Source organism: Neophocaena asiaeorientalis, unplaced genomic scaffold, assembly GCF_003031525.2.
Source record: "Neophocaena asiaeorientalis asiaeorientalis breed wild unplaced genomic scaffold, Neophocaena_asiaeorientalis_V1.1 scaffold30, whole genome shotgun sequence".
Lineage (NCBI taxonomy): Eukaryota > Metazoa > Chordata > Mammalia > Artiodactyla > Phocoenidae > Neophocaena > Neophocaena asiaeorientalis.
Genome location: NW_020174923.1, coordinates 7,302,703 through 7,316,615, shown reverse-complemented (window position 1 = coordinate 7,316,615; position 13,913 = coordinate 7,302,703). Strand labels below are relative to the sequence as shown.

General features: G+C 58.6%; 1 protein-coding gene across 2 annotated transcripts in view; it reads right to left on the bottom strand.

Moving 5' to 3' along the window:
• ITGB4 (integrin subunit beta 4) overlaps positions 1-12,680 on the bottom strand; it is a 32,881-nt gene extending 20,201 nt beyond the window's left edge. For both annotated transcript variants that reach the window (XM_024760907.1, XM_024760908.1), the window contains exons 1-14: positions 12,617-12,680; positions 11,863-11,954; positions 8,317-8,405; positions 7,218-7,300; positions 6,875-6,976; positions 6,519-6,723; positions 5,735-5,831; positions 5,378-5,549; positions 3,738-4,001; positions 3,324-3,413; positions 3,012-3,134; positions 2,433-2,597; positions 2,182-2,258; positions 1,260-1,462 (exon numbers count right to left, since the gene is read on the bottom strand). In XM_024760907.1, coding sequence (XP_024616675.1) covers positions 1,260-1,462; positions 2,182-2,258; positions 2,433-2,597; positions 3,012-3,134; positions 3,324-3,413; positions 3,738-4,001; positions 5,378-5,549; positions 5,735-5,831; positions 6,519-6,723; positions 6,875-6,976; positions 7,218-7,300; positions 8,317-8,395 — 1,660 coding nt within the window. In that variant the 5' untranslated portion in view covers positions 8,396-8,405; positions 11,863-11,954; positions 12,617-12,680. The remainder of the gene's footprint in view (positions 1-1,259; positions 1,463-2,181; positions 2,259-2,432; positions 2,598-3,011; positions 3,135-3,323; positions 3,414-3,737; positions 4,002-5,377; positions 5,550-5,734; positions 5,832-6,518; positions 6,724-6,874; positions 6,977-7,217; positions 7,301-8,316; positions 8,406-11,862; positions 11,955-12,616) is intronic.
• Between the last annotated feature and the right edge of the window lie 1,233 nt (positions 12,681-13,913).

Below are 13,913 nucleotides of genomic sequence, written 5' to 3'. Positions count from 1 at the left end.
CAATGAAGAGTAGCCCCCGCTCACCGCAACTAGAGAAAGCTCGCACGCAGCAATGAAGTCCCAATGCAGCCAAAAATAAATAAATGTATTAAAAACACACACACACACACACACACAAAAGAAACACACCAGTGACTCCCTTTTGCCCAAAGGATGAAGTCCAATATCCTTACTAGAATAGGGGTTGATTAACTATAGCCTGTGGGCCAAATCCAGCTCACCACCTGCTTTTGCAAAAGTGTTATTGGAACAGAGCCACACTCATTTGCCTATGTATTGCCTAAAGCTGCTTTCTGCTACAATGGCAGAGCTGGGTAGTTGTGAGGGAGACCATATAGCTTACAAAGCTGAAAATATGTAATGTATAGCCTTTTAAGAAAAAGTTTGGACTACACTAAAACTGGACCCAGCCTGGACTGGAACCCAAGCCCCTCGCAGTCTGGCCCTGCCTCCTTCCTGGCTGCATCTCCCTCCCCTCCTGTCTCAGCTTGGCCTGTGCCAAATGTCTGCCTTTCTCCAGACGTCCTGGGTTCTCCCTTCATTTCTCTGAGCACACCCTGGGGTGCGCAGGTGAAGAGAAGAAATGGCAGACAAAAGCAAGAACGGAGGAAAGGGTAGAAAAGCAGGGTCTTGACTCCCCGTGGCAAGTATACAGTTGGGGCTTAATAAGTATTTGGTGAGTGGATTTTCATTCATTCTCCTCCATTTACCTATTCAGTACTTCCATATGGCCCCTGTGGGTTCTGTGACCCCTGCCCAGCTCCGGAAGCCCTGGCCAGGCTATGTACCCATGGCCTGGGCCCACACTGTGTTAGGCCCTGTGGGGCTACAGAGGATGCATTACTCCAGGCCCTGTCTGCTAGAGATGTAGCATCTTCCGAGAGAGGAAAGATCGCCATGCCATATACCACCGATCACTGAGGTTGAGCTGGGTGGTACCCACTCTAGTGGGATGGGAGAGTGGAGAAGTGGGTGGGCACGGGCCGGAGGACCTCAGGGGGACATTCCACAATGGGGATTTCATGCTGGCAGGGGCCTTGGGCATCAAGTTTGTGGAGGAGGAGAGAGGTCCATGTTGGGGCTGGACTTAGGAGAGGCACTCAGGGAATCTGGAGGAGGGCTGGGCCTGAACATGGGGGTCCTGACTCCCAGCGAGGCTCTCCCAACATGGGTTCTGATGGCAGAGCCAGAGGCGGCGGGCAGGGGCTGGACACCCAGGCCACCCTCTCGGCTTCACCCCACCTGGGCCAGTAGCTCACCGTTGCAGAGGAACCCGGAGGCACGGGGGCACTGGAAGTTGTCGTATTCACAGAATTGACCCTCATAGCGGCCGTCACCATAGCACACGCAGTGACCGCATTGGCACTCGCCCTGCCCCGAGCACAGCTCGTCCTCACCCTCCCGCTGGCAGGGCGCCAGGTCGCTCAGGGAGCCAGTGGAGCAGTTACAGGTCTTGCCGCTCCTGCGGGAGAAGCCAGTCACTTCTGCACGGCACAGCAGGAAGGCTTTCACCATCCCATTTTACAGATGAGGAAACTGAGGCTCTAAGTGGGCCCCTGTGGGTCTGAGTTATGTAGACAGCAGGGGCTGAGCTGAGACTCAAACCTCAGTCCCCTGAGACCCTCCTCCTATCCCTTCCTCAAGTCATGACAAACTTATTCAATGTCTTGAAGCTTGAAAAGCCCTTACTCTTACTAACATTCTCTTATGACCCCCTTCTGCTCAGGTAACAGGTGCCCATGGCTCAGATACTAAAGGCCCAAAAGGGATGGAGGGTAAAGTACGTCTCCCTCCTGTGTCCGACCCACAACACCCTAACGGCCACCTCTACCCTGATTCTTACACATATTCCCAGCGGTAATCCTATATATCCATATATTTCTTTTTATTTTTTGGCCACGCCATGCAGCTTGCGGGATCTTAGTTCCCTGACCAGGGATCGAACCCAGAGCCCCGGCAATGAGACCGCTGAGTCCTAACCACTGGACTACCAGGGAATTCCCATATCCATGAATTTCAAAGTGCTTTGAACCGAATCCACCTGCCAACTAGACATACCCCTTTCCTAGCCCTTTCTATGCCCAGCTGCCAACCCACCCTCAGCAGCCTACTTGGTGTGCCCAGCCCCTTCTCTGGGAGCTGCCAGCATCCTGGGTGCTGGCTTCACCCTCCCACACTCACCAGCCCTCATTGCACACACAGTGTCCGCACATGAAATCCCCGTTGGAGCTGCAGCGAGATGACCGCTCCTCTTTTTGCTGGAATGAAATCATGGTGGGGTGGCTGGGGGCGTGAGGGATGCTGGACGCCGCCCCTCAGGGAACCCCGAAAGGGAGTCGTGGCTACAGGATGCTCTGCTGTGTTACTCAGGGCCCTGGGGTGGTCGGCTTAGCCTCTCCCTCCCTCCGCAACCTGGCGGGGCAGCATCATACCAGCTCACAGGAGCACACGTCACAGACGATGTCCACGTCCATCTTGAGGCCATTGGAGAAGGAGGGCTTCAGATGGATGTTGCCCTTCTGGTCCGCTTCTGGCAACTGGCACACGTGAGTCCCGTCCAAGTCCTCGATAGCCCGCAGCTGCACTTGGTATGTGCCCTGCAGGGACCCCACTCTCAGGCAAGGCAGGCCTGGACAGACCACCAGGGGGCAGTTGTGCCTGAAGTCTCTAGGCCCTCAAGCTCCAGGGATGTGTCTGGCCCCTGACACCCAGCTCCCTGCCCGCCCTTCCTCAGGGCTGCGAACTTGCTCCCTCCAGGCACAGCCACGGTAACAATAGTACCAACAGTAACCAGGGTTGCTTTTGGCCCGTTCCCTCATCTTAGCAACCCTGAGCTCCAAGCTGATTGGCCTCCACTCTACAGATGAGGACACGCCAAGGGGCTGATCCAGAGGGCTTCAAACCCAGATCTGACTCCGGAGGCCATGCTCTGGACCTCTGTTCAGGTAGACCCCGCCCCGCAGGGCGCTGTGCCCGTCCTCCCCTGCCCCGGGACCCCCACGGAGGCGTACCACTTCCCCCCGCCGGATGAGAAAGGACCCAGTGTTCGTCTTCTGGAACATCCTGGAGGTGACCTCTGTCCGCAGGCCTCGGGGGCTTTCCAGGGCCCGGATGTCCAGGTTGGAGCGGATACGCTAAAAGAGAGCAGGCTGGGGGTGGGGGTCAAGGGAGAAGAGCCTGCAGGAACCTGGGGCCAGGCCCAGGGGGCGCTCCTCAAGGACTGCAGAAGACCCTTCCTCCCTCCTGTCCTATTTCCCAGTCCTCTGCCATTCAGCCTTCTCTCCAGCCCCGCCCCAGAAAGGCTCAGACTCCAGAGCCCTCACGTTGAAGGCGTCCTGCAGCACATCCACGATGTTGGAAGAGTCCTCCTGCAGCACGCCCAGCGAAGAGACAGGAAAATACGAGGACAGTTTCTGCAGGAGAAAATGCCAGGCCGGGGCTCAGCCTCCCACAAGGGTCATCTCTTTGAATCCAGACAACACCTCTGGGGTTCGCTCACCTGGCAGATGGGGAAGCTAAGGCCTGGCGCCTGCTGTGCGTTCCAGAGCCTGTGCTCTCAGCCCCCACCTGCTTGGGGGGGTGGGGGGCTGGGGAATGGGCACGTGGACTCCTCTTCCCACCAGGGCCCATCCCAAGTTTCAGGAAGGAAGGGAGGAAGGCAGATGGGGGTGTCTGAGAAGTTCCGCGGACCCTCCCGTCCGCCCCCATCCTGCCCTGTGAGGCCCCGGGCCCCGCACCTCGTAGTAACTATAGGAGTAGTTGGTGACTGCGAAGATGGGGATGATGTTGTGCCGGTTGAGCAGGCGCACCAGGGTGGGCACCGACGGGTAGTCCTGTGTCCCGTACTGGGTGTAGGTGCCCGTGGTGTCCAGGTGGCACTCCTCGTCGTTGCGCTTCACGATGCCAGCCAGCACGTTGGCGCCATCCGCCTCGTAGTGGAAGGCCGACTCGGTAGAGAATACCAGCAGGTGGGTGCTGTCGGGGCGCCAGCCGATGTGCCTCTGGGGAGAGCGAGGAGGGGTGCCCGTGGAGCAGGGGACCCTCGTCACAGCGTCGCGCACAGTGACAGCGAAAGCACGTCCCAACACGGCGCTCAGCGAGGACACAGGATTAACAGCCTGACGACCCCAGGAATGACGCACGTGACAGACGGCACATGAGTGATGACGGGGATAAACAGAAACCAGCGACGGGAAGTGGGAAACGAGCAGGGGTTGTGCCCACAGTGGGCGCCACGCACGATGTGAACCAGGCTCATGCAGCTGTCCCCACGAGGTCTTAACCACTCTGCGAGAATGTCTCAACGGCACAGAAAAACGTACACCGTGCAGCGTTTAACGGAAGAGTTAAAATAGGTACAGCAAGTGGCATGTGGCAATTCGTTTGAGAAATACATGGGATCGGGGTTTCCCTGGTGGCGCGGTGGTTGGGAGTCCGCCTGCCGATGCAGGGGACACAGGTTCGCGCCCCGGTCCGGGAAGATCCCACGTGCCGCGGAGCGGCTGGGCCCGTGAGCCATGGCCGCTGAGCCTGCGCGTCCGGAGCCTGTGCTCCGCAACGGGAGAGGCCACAGCAGTGAGAGGCCCACATGACGCAAAAAAAAAAAAAAAAAGAAATACACGGGATGATTTTGAAAACCATGTATTACAAGAGAAAATGTTTATGACAGCATTAGGTGAAAAAAAAAAAGCAAGTTTCAGAACTATACATACACTGATTCCAACTATATAAAATAAGGAAAAGGGAACAAAATATGCTGGTGGGGTATCAGTGGCCGGCTGTCTGATGGTGGTGAAATTATGGGCAATTTCTGTTCTTTGTTTTCCAAATTGTCTGTAATATGGATACATTATTTTCATTTTTATTTCTTATTTTTTAATTTTGTTTTATTTTTTGGCCATGCCATGTGGCTTGAGAGACCTTAGTTCCCCGACCAGGGATGGAACCTGGGCCCCCGGCAGTGAAAGTGCTGAATCCTTAACCACTGGACTGCCAGGGAATTTTCTTTTTTGTCTGTGGATACATTATTCTTTAAATGAAAAAACTGATGTGCACATAAAAAGAAGTGCCCTCTTCCAGCACAGTTGGAGACGGGTATTAACAGGGAGGTTGGGTGGGAGGCTGGCCTCAGGGCACTGAAGATTCCAGAATCCCAAGACTCATGTCCGCCTCACTGGCCAACACAAAACCAGGCTGTGACTGCTCAGGCCCTGATACCTCTAAACTTGGATTGGAATTGAGGGTCCCCCAGTGGGTCTGAGCTTGTCTTAGGGGATGGAGGCCCCAGCCTGGTACCAGAGCAGGCCAGTGGGCAGCTCATGCCCTTGTTGAAAAGCACAGCCGGGTCTAGGCCGGCAGGACCTGCCCCGGCACTCACGGTGCACACGGCCGTCTGCAGGATGGCATCGAAACCTCCTTCGGGGGCGTCCAGGTTGCCTGAGATCCGCTCTCCCTTTAGCTTGTTCCGGAACTCCTCCACGTCTTCCGTCAGGCTGATGACGTTTTTGAAGGAGAAGGGGGGGTCACTGTTGGGCCAGGGCTCCTTCAGCCTGGGCGGAGGTGGGAAGGAGAGAGTCAGGGAGGGAGAAAGTCAGGGGAGAAGACGCCCACAACCCCCTGCCCACCCTCTCTAGGGACCGCCCCTGTGGCTCATTTCAACCTGAAAACTTCAAAGTGCTTGGGTGGAGAGGGCGTGGGCCACCTGGCCAGGACCCCTGCCCCCTTGGTCACTCACTTCTCAGGCCTCATGTCTGTCTGAGGGACGCTAACTTTGTCCACGAACTTGCCAAATCCAATCGTGTAGTCGCTGGTGAGCTGCCTCAGGACCTGGGCTAGGCATCAACAACAAAAAAAGAGGGGACAGCTGAGCCCCAAGAACCCCACATCAACACAGGGGCCGGGGGCTGGCTTGGGAAGGAGGAAGAGGAAGAACAACTTATTGTCAACACTTTGCATGTTGGGCGTCAGCTCACGCACATGACAGCCCTTGTCCTTGTTTACAGATGAGGGAAATGGGACTCGGAGGACCCAGAGTTGTGCATGCAGCTAGTTGGAGGGTGCGGCCGGGGAGCTGGACCAGCCATCTGCAGAGCTGGGAATTAACCTCAGCCTCATGGCAGCTGGTGCCCTCCGTGTCAGCACCAGAGGAGGGACTTCCTTGGCAGTCCAGTAGCTAGGACTCTGAGCTTCCACTGCAGGGGGCGCGGGTTCAATCCCTGGTCGGGGAACTAAGATCCCGCAAGCCATGAGGCGCACCACATCCAAAAAAACAAAAAGGACCAAAGGGCTCTGGTTCCCACCCGGCTGGGGCCTTCTCTGCACTCCCGAGTGGTTATTGGGGTCTGCACAGGACCCGCCTCTGAGAGTGGGGGGAAGGAGTTCTTGGGGTGCTCAGATGTCCTGTCCTTCCTTGAGGAGTGGGTGCAGCTAAACTGAGCCCTGGCCTCCTGAGCAGGTGTCCAGCCAGCTGGGGGAGGCCACTCTCTCCACGCCCTGCCCTGCTGTCTTCCGCGCCGTACCCAGATCCTGCCCCATCTTCTTGAGGTTGTCCAGATCGTCAGACATGGAGTTGGAGAAGTCCATGAGGATATACAGGTCCATGGGGCTCTCCAGGGGCTCAAACACCTGCAGCTCAAAGCGCCGCTCCTCTCCCGGCCGCAGCCGCACCCGCAGCCCCTGGGGGGACACCTGGCTACGGTGCAGGGTGGTGTCGATCTGCGCTTCCTGTGTCCAGGGGAGGGGGACACCTGGCTGGAGGGTCTCTCCAGATCTGATGGAGATACCTCTCAGCTCAGCCAGGGGACACGATAACCTCCCACAAACAGCCAGCCTTGAGCTTGGAGGGCCCAGCCCCCCCGACCCCCACTCTGGGCACCTCTGTGATCTCGAAGCTGCTCTCCATGACCACCATGCTCTCCTGCCGGCAGCCCGCAGCCAGCAGCTCTGCCTGGGTGTTGCAGCGCCGTTCCTTGAACATCTGGCCGGAAGGAGATGGAGTCAGGAGGGCAGTACCCTTCCCCTGGCTGTCCTAACACTGGATTTATCCTGTACCCCACCACCCCGATCTTCCTGACCCTTGCCTGTTCTCCCACGACCGCCTGGCCTGAGGCTGGGCTGAGGGCGGGGCAAGTGTGGGCCAGAGCCCAGGCGTGGGGTGTAGCAGGGTGGGGCACGCAGGTTGGGAAGGTGGCCCAGGCTAGGCCCCAGCGGCATCACACCTCGTCCGTGCAGTAGGCGCAGTCCCTGTCCACGCGGATGCACTCCGTGCAGCTCTTCACCTGGGCCTTCTTGCAGCGGTTCGCTGGGGAGCAGAGATGGGCGTGCCCGCTGAGATGCGCCTCACCCACTGCCAAGCCCTTCCCTTGTGCAGCCTCATTTGAAAGAGGTGGGGATTCTCTTCCGATTTACAGAGGGGGAGATGGAGGCCAGCAGGTACGTGGTCAGTCCCAGGTAGCACAGCTAGAAACCCGCAGAGCCAGGTCTCAAACCTGGACTCTCCACTCAAGTCTGGAGGCAAGGATGGTGGGGGCCGAGACCGAGGTGCTGGCGGGGACACCCTAACCACCCCCGTCACCTGCTCCTCCAGGGTAAAAGGGATTCTGTCTTGTTTATCACTGTGTCCCCAGTGCCTAGCCCAAGCCCCGCACACAGTGAGTTGTTAGTAAATAAATGAGGTAAAACTCCAGTTTCTCCAAAGGTTGGGATTCCCTTTGGTTTTGTTCAGTTGAAATCACAGTAAGGACCTATTATGTGCACTAGTGGGTGGTCTCCTGGGCTCCCGGCAACGGTGCACTGTCAACCTTTAGCAAGGGCTCCGGTGAGGGCGGGGAAGCCCTGACTTGCAGCCTTTGCCAATTTCCAGGGTGTAAATGTTCCCACCATGGTCTATTTCAAGCTATCAGCATGACCTCCACTGACAGGCAAAATTTCACCAGTAGGAGCGGGCTCCAGCCCTTTGCCGACTGCAGACACTCCCAGAGCAGGTGATGATCACCTTTCTCTCCTCCAAATTCCTCTAAAACTTTTCGACTCGGCTTTCCAAGCCTCAGTACATCCTGCGAGCGCCTCCATTCTCTGAGTGGACGTCTTCTCCCTCCTCTAGACCAAGTCTCCTTCCTCCCCTGGGTGTTCTTGGGCCATACGGCTCAGGCTCATGGCTCCCCAGCCTTCAAAGTGGGTGGTGGTTGTTTGTTGAATGGCTGAGTGAGTGTCTGGGTAAGACACTCCATGAGAGCCCCCTCCCTCACTTAAGGGCAGTGCCTTGGAAGTTGAGCCCCCACCACAGAGAGGGGTGTTGCAGGGGTGTGTCCGACTCACCCATGTCCCCGGGGAAGCTGGCGCTCAGCAGGGCTGCCAGCAACAGCCTGGTCCACCAGCTGGGATGCGGCCCTGCCATCTTCTTCCTCCTGTATAACAGCAACAATCGACATACAATGCCTGACAGCTCTGGTCCACGTGTCAACTCACTGGGTCCCTGTCTAAGCTCCATCGTTCCCATTGCACAGATGTAGAAACTGAGGCTCTACAGAACTTTAGTGATGTTCCAAGGCCACCTGGCCTGCAAGTGGCAGGGCCCAGGGCCCCTGACTCCTCTTTTCCACTGCCCCCTTCCTTGTCGTCTCTGGAGTGGCCAGATGCCCTGCAGGCCTATGCCCTGCCCAGGGAGGCCCCCACCCTCTCACCACTGAGGACTGTGGGCTCTGAGCCTGTCCCAGTGCCAGGTCTCTTGTGCTGGTCTCCCCGAGGGCAGAACAGGGCTTATTCCGCCTTTGCCTTTCAGACCCCAGTGGCCCGGGTCAGGCTTGGCAGGGACAGGGCCACCCTAGAGGGTCCTGGCTCCGCCTTCCTGTCCCCTCTCTGTCCTGGCCCACTTGCCTCTTGGTGAGAGGGTACAGCCGGGAAGAAGGGGGCCCCTCCCAATATCTGGGGCCTGAGAAAGGAAGGAGGAGGCTTGTTGCACTCAGCTAAGTTCTACAATGGCTGCCTGTCCCATCAGAGGAGGGGTTCCCACCCTACTCCCCACCTCTGCCTGCCCCAGAGTTGAGTTTTGGGGGCCCCTGAGCAGATCACCCTTTCAAAAATTAGCCTGGAGCTAGATTACAAGCCCCTCCTGCCCACTCACACACACACGCATTGCCAGCCACCCCAGGAGACCCATCTGCCTTTGGTTCACCATTAAACCATCTCAACCCATTAGTGACCTTCGGGGCAGGCACCGGCATCCCTGAGGCCTTTTAAAAGATGGGTATGGGGACTTCCCTGGTGGCACAGTGGATAAGACTCTGCGCTCCCAAGGCAGGGGCCCCGGGTTCGATCTCTGGTCAGGGAACTAGATTCCACATGCATGCCTCAACTAAGGAGCCCACGTGTGGCAACTAAGACCGGGTGCAACTAAATAAATATTGAAAAAAAGATGGTATGTACAGCAAGAAACCAATACAACATCATAAAGCAACTATACTGCAATAAAAATTTAGGGGCTTCCCTGGTGGCGCAGTGGTTGAGAGTCCGCCTGCCGATGCAGGGGACACGGGTTTGTGCCCCGGTCCAGGAGGATCCCACATGCCGCAGAGCGGCTGGGCCCGTGAGCCATGGCCGCTGAGCCTGCGCGTCCGCTCCGCAACGGGAGAGGCCACAACAGTGAGAGGCCCGCATACCGCAAAAAAATAAATAAAAGATGGGTAGCCTGCTGAAGAGAAGGGGCTGGCCATAGCCACCAGGCCTGCAGAGTTGACGTTAGGACCCCCTCCTCTTTCTCTAGAGCGAGTCACCCAGCAGCCCAAGATTATGCCGTGCCTACTGGCCCTCCCTCCTTGGATCTTTGCTCAGTCCTTGGCTTGTGGGGCAGGGGCATCCCCAGGCTCTGGGAGACTGAGGCCCCCAAATGGCTGGGGAGACCCGGGGGTGGGGGGGCGTTGCAGGAAGGCATTGCCTCCGTTGCTCCAAGGCAGGTGGCTCCCAGGAGGCACTAGCAGCTCCAACACATCGCAGGCAGAGCCTGCTGGGAAGGAGCCACCCTCTAAGAGGGGCCTGGGGTAAGGGAGCTCTGAGCCAGCCAAGGGGGTGCTTCTTGGAGGAAATGAATTTCCTGCAGCCTTGGGGCATCGGCGCCACACCCACACACTACACAGTATAGGCTGCCTTACCCAGGCTTCCCAGGGGCACCATTACATACACAGGTACAGACACTGGAGGGCCCAGCCCAGCTTTTACTCACCCTCCTGTGCCCCCAAGCTGGGCACACAGTGGGCTAGTGCCCAGCACTTCATGTACATAATTGCCATTTAATCTGTACAGGAACCAGTGGGGATGATTGCATTGTTCCCATATCCCGGGTGAGACCCGGGCAGCGCACACCCCCCATTTAGCCTTCACTTTATACTCGGAGGCTCTAAAGTGGCAGCTGGGGACTAGTTATGCACTCAGGAGTGTTGTGTTGGACTCAACTTGTGTTTAAAAAGTTTTTTTTTTGTTGTGTTTTTTGGCCTCCCTGCACAGCTTGTGGGATCTTAGTTCCCCAACCAGCGACTGAACCCGGGCCCTGGCAGTGAAAGCGTGGATTCCTAACCACTGGACCACCAAGGAAAATCCCTAAAAAGTTTTAAAAGTAGTTGTCGGTGTTAAAAATAATACGGTTTCACATAAAAGTTAGGATTGCGGGCTTATTGGAAGAGGTGGCTGGCCGTGGAGGGCTGGGCAGAGCCCTCGGGAAACGTTCTCTCCAGGCTACTCTGGGTCCCCAGGGTGCAAGGGTCTTTTTATGTACCACCTGGGTCCCGGAAGTATGTGATTGCCACCCAGTGTTATCACATAGGGGCACACTCAGGCCTTGCAGGCACAGGGACATGCATATTCTTGGACACACACTGTGACCCACATGAACGTAGGCTTGGCGCTCTCCCCATACCCGCCCTCCCTCCCACTGACACACACTGTGACCCACATGAACGTAGGCTTGGCGCTCTCCCCATACCCGCCCTCCCTCGGGACCCCTGTTGCATGTCTGCACCTGCCCTCCGTGGTTCTCTCCCTTCCTGCTTTCCTGGCCCTTCTGCTGCTCTATTGCCCACAGAAATCAAGGCCAAGGAGATAGGCACTCCTTCCCTGCTGTCCTTCCGGCTCTCCTCTCCCCACTCAGCCCCCAGGATGGAGCCTCTCAGTCTTCACTTCCAGCTCCTTCCAAGGCAGCAACAACCATGCCCACACTTGGGCTCAGGGTGTGGCAAGACCATGGGGGAGAAGCAGGAGCCCTGCCGCTGCCCTCTGGGAGCCATCTAGAGGCCCCCGCCTACAACCAGAGGCCCACCCGGGGCTAAAGGGGTGGGAAAGGGGGCTGGCTCTGGAGGAGTTTACAGGTGGTGGGCACAGCCTCCAGGGGTGTTGGATGAGGTCAGGAGAGCTTCCTGGAGGAAGGGTGTCCTGAGCTGACTTCGGGAGGAGGGCCAAGAGAAGAGGAGAGTCAGGGACTCCCCAGACCCCAGACGGACTGTGGCACCACACAGCCAAGCCGGGAGGGCCTCTGCCTCTAGGTGGCTGCTTCTTTTTGAACCCCAGAGGGGCCCAGCCCAGTAAGCCTGCCAGCCACTGCCTGGCCCCTGCCCACTTCTCCCTCATATCCACCCAAGGGCCGGGCGGCCAGCCTTCAGGAAGGAAAGAGCCGGGGAAACAAAAGCCACCCGGCCCACCAATCAGCTCCCCGCGGGTCTTCCCAGTTGGGGTGCGCGCTCACTTTCTTCTTCTCCCCTCGGAGGTCCCTGAATGAGCGCCCAGCCCCGGCGGCCCGAGGCGCTGGAGGGGCGTGCGGTGTGCGGCCGCCCCGCGCCAGTGCCCCGGCCGCCTGCCGCGGTCCGAGGATGGACCTACCTTGGGGCTGACTCGCGCGCTCCCCGCGCTGGGCTCCGCTCGGCGGCTCCGGAGGCGGCGCGCGGGCGAGCCGGGACTGTCTAGAGCGCGGGCTGCAGGGAGGGCGGGCGGCGGCGGGGAGGGACCGCTTTATGGGCTGGGCGGCAGGTAGGAAGGAGGAGCGGATGAGTCAGGCAGACCGCATTCCTGCGCGCGGCGCGCACCTGTCGGAGCAGGAGCCGTGCGCTACCGCCTCCGGACCGCCCCCCGGAAAAGGCTGCGGCTCCCGCGCAGCCCGGCCCCGCGCCCCGACCCACCGCGGCGGGGGCGGGGGGAGCCACCCCCTTCTCTCCGGCCCCGGGAGCGGCACCTCCCCTCCCCACCCCAGGCTGCAGACTCGGGTGCTGGGCTGCCCCGGGCTGGGGGTGGCCTCTTAGCCCCCTTCTCGGACTGCCGCCCTCTCTCCTCCAGACTGTGAACCATCCCCACTGCCCTTGGGAGCCATCTAGTTAGAGCCGCAGACACACAGCCCGGCGGCGATCGAGTGCGCGCACCGCTTCGCTCCTCCCTGCGCCAGCGCGAAGGATGGGCCCCGGGGCTGCCCCAAGCCAGGTCAGCCATTCACCGGGTCTTCTCGGCCTTCCCCCCACTCTCCAACGCACGCACGTGTGCCCAGAGGGAGATCTGAGCAAGGACTGGTTCCCTGAGTGTCTTCAGGCAAGCTAATTGAACCTTCTTAAAGTGTCAATAATACCCATCAAGATGCAGCACCCACCTGACGTGGAGTAGGCACTCGAATCGTTACAGCTGTTCTTGACAAGCTGGTTCACAAGTCTAACCCCTCCAGTCCTCTTTCAAGTGCTACTGGTTAAGTGTGTTCGAGCTGGACCCTCCCAAGTTGCTCCCTGACCTCAACTGGGTGTATTTCTCTGGCCCCACCTGCCAACAATGCTGGACAAAACCCGATTGCTGGCAGCCCCCCACCAGCCACCAAGCAGCTTCAAGCCAGCATGCTTTTTGCAACCTGGGGCTGTTTTGCACCAGGCTGGTCCCTTTGCTTGGGATCCTCCCACCCCCACCCCAGCCTGGTTTATCCTCCTTATCCTTGAAGGCATTGTGCTGATGTCACATGCTCCAGGGAGCCTCCTTGACCTCCTAGCATGCTGGATTATGTCATGCGTACCCCTGGGGCATGTTTTTTTTCATGTAATTTGCCACATTGATTTGAAATGATCTGTTTGGGGGTCTCTTCCCCGTTGGACTGTGAACCCCAAGGACAGACACAGTCTAGCACATCTTTTGATCCCCAGCACCTACCTCAGTGCCTAGCACATAGCAGGTGCTCAATAAACGTGTGGCTGACCCAAATGGGATTGCCACAACACCTCCCTGAGCCTCGGCACTCTCCTCTGTAAACAGACGCATACACCACCAACTCTGAGTGACCGTGGGAGCAGCTGGGACTGGATGCGGACGAGCCATGGACACCAAGTGCTCACTGCAACTGGGCGAGCCACAGACACCACTCGACCACCTTGCCCAGTCATCTGAGATCTGCTCTGCACGGGCCAGGAGCTCAGAGAGGCTGCCTCCTGGATTCGGGAGCTCTGTGGCAGGAGCCCCAGTTTGGTTGGGGTACCCAGGTCGTGCCCTGTGGACCTGAGTTACTCCAGCAGGCTGGAGAATACGGGCTCAGAGAGCAGCCTGTGACACCACCCATTAGAAGGTTGGGGTAGGGGCTATGCACCCCACTGTGGGGGGCGGCTGACACAGCCTCCTAGAGAAGGAGACCCTGGCCCAGAGGCAGCAATGCCACAGACCCCACTGGGCTCAGCAGCCCCTTCCTCTCCTCATTCCAGACCCTTTTAAAAGTGACTAGGGAGGGGCTTCCCTGGTGGCGCAGTGGTTGAGAGTCCGCCTGCCGATGCAGGGGACGGGGGTTCGTGCCCCGGTCTGGGAGGATCCCACATGCCGCGGAGCGGATGGGCCCGTGAGCCATGGCTGCTGGGCCTGCGCGTCCGGAGCCTGTGCTCCGCAATGGGAGAGGCCACAACAGTGAGAGGCCCGTGTAC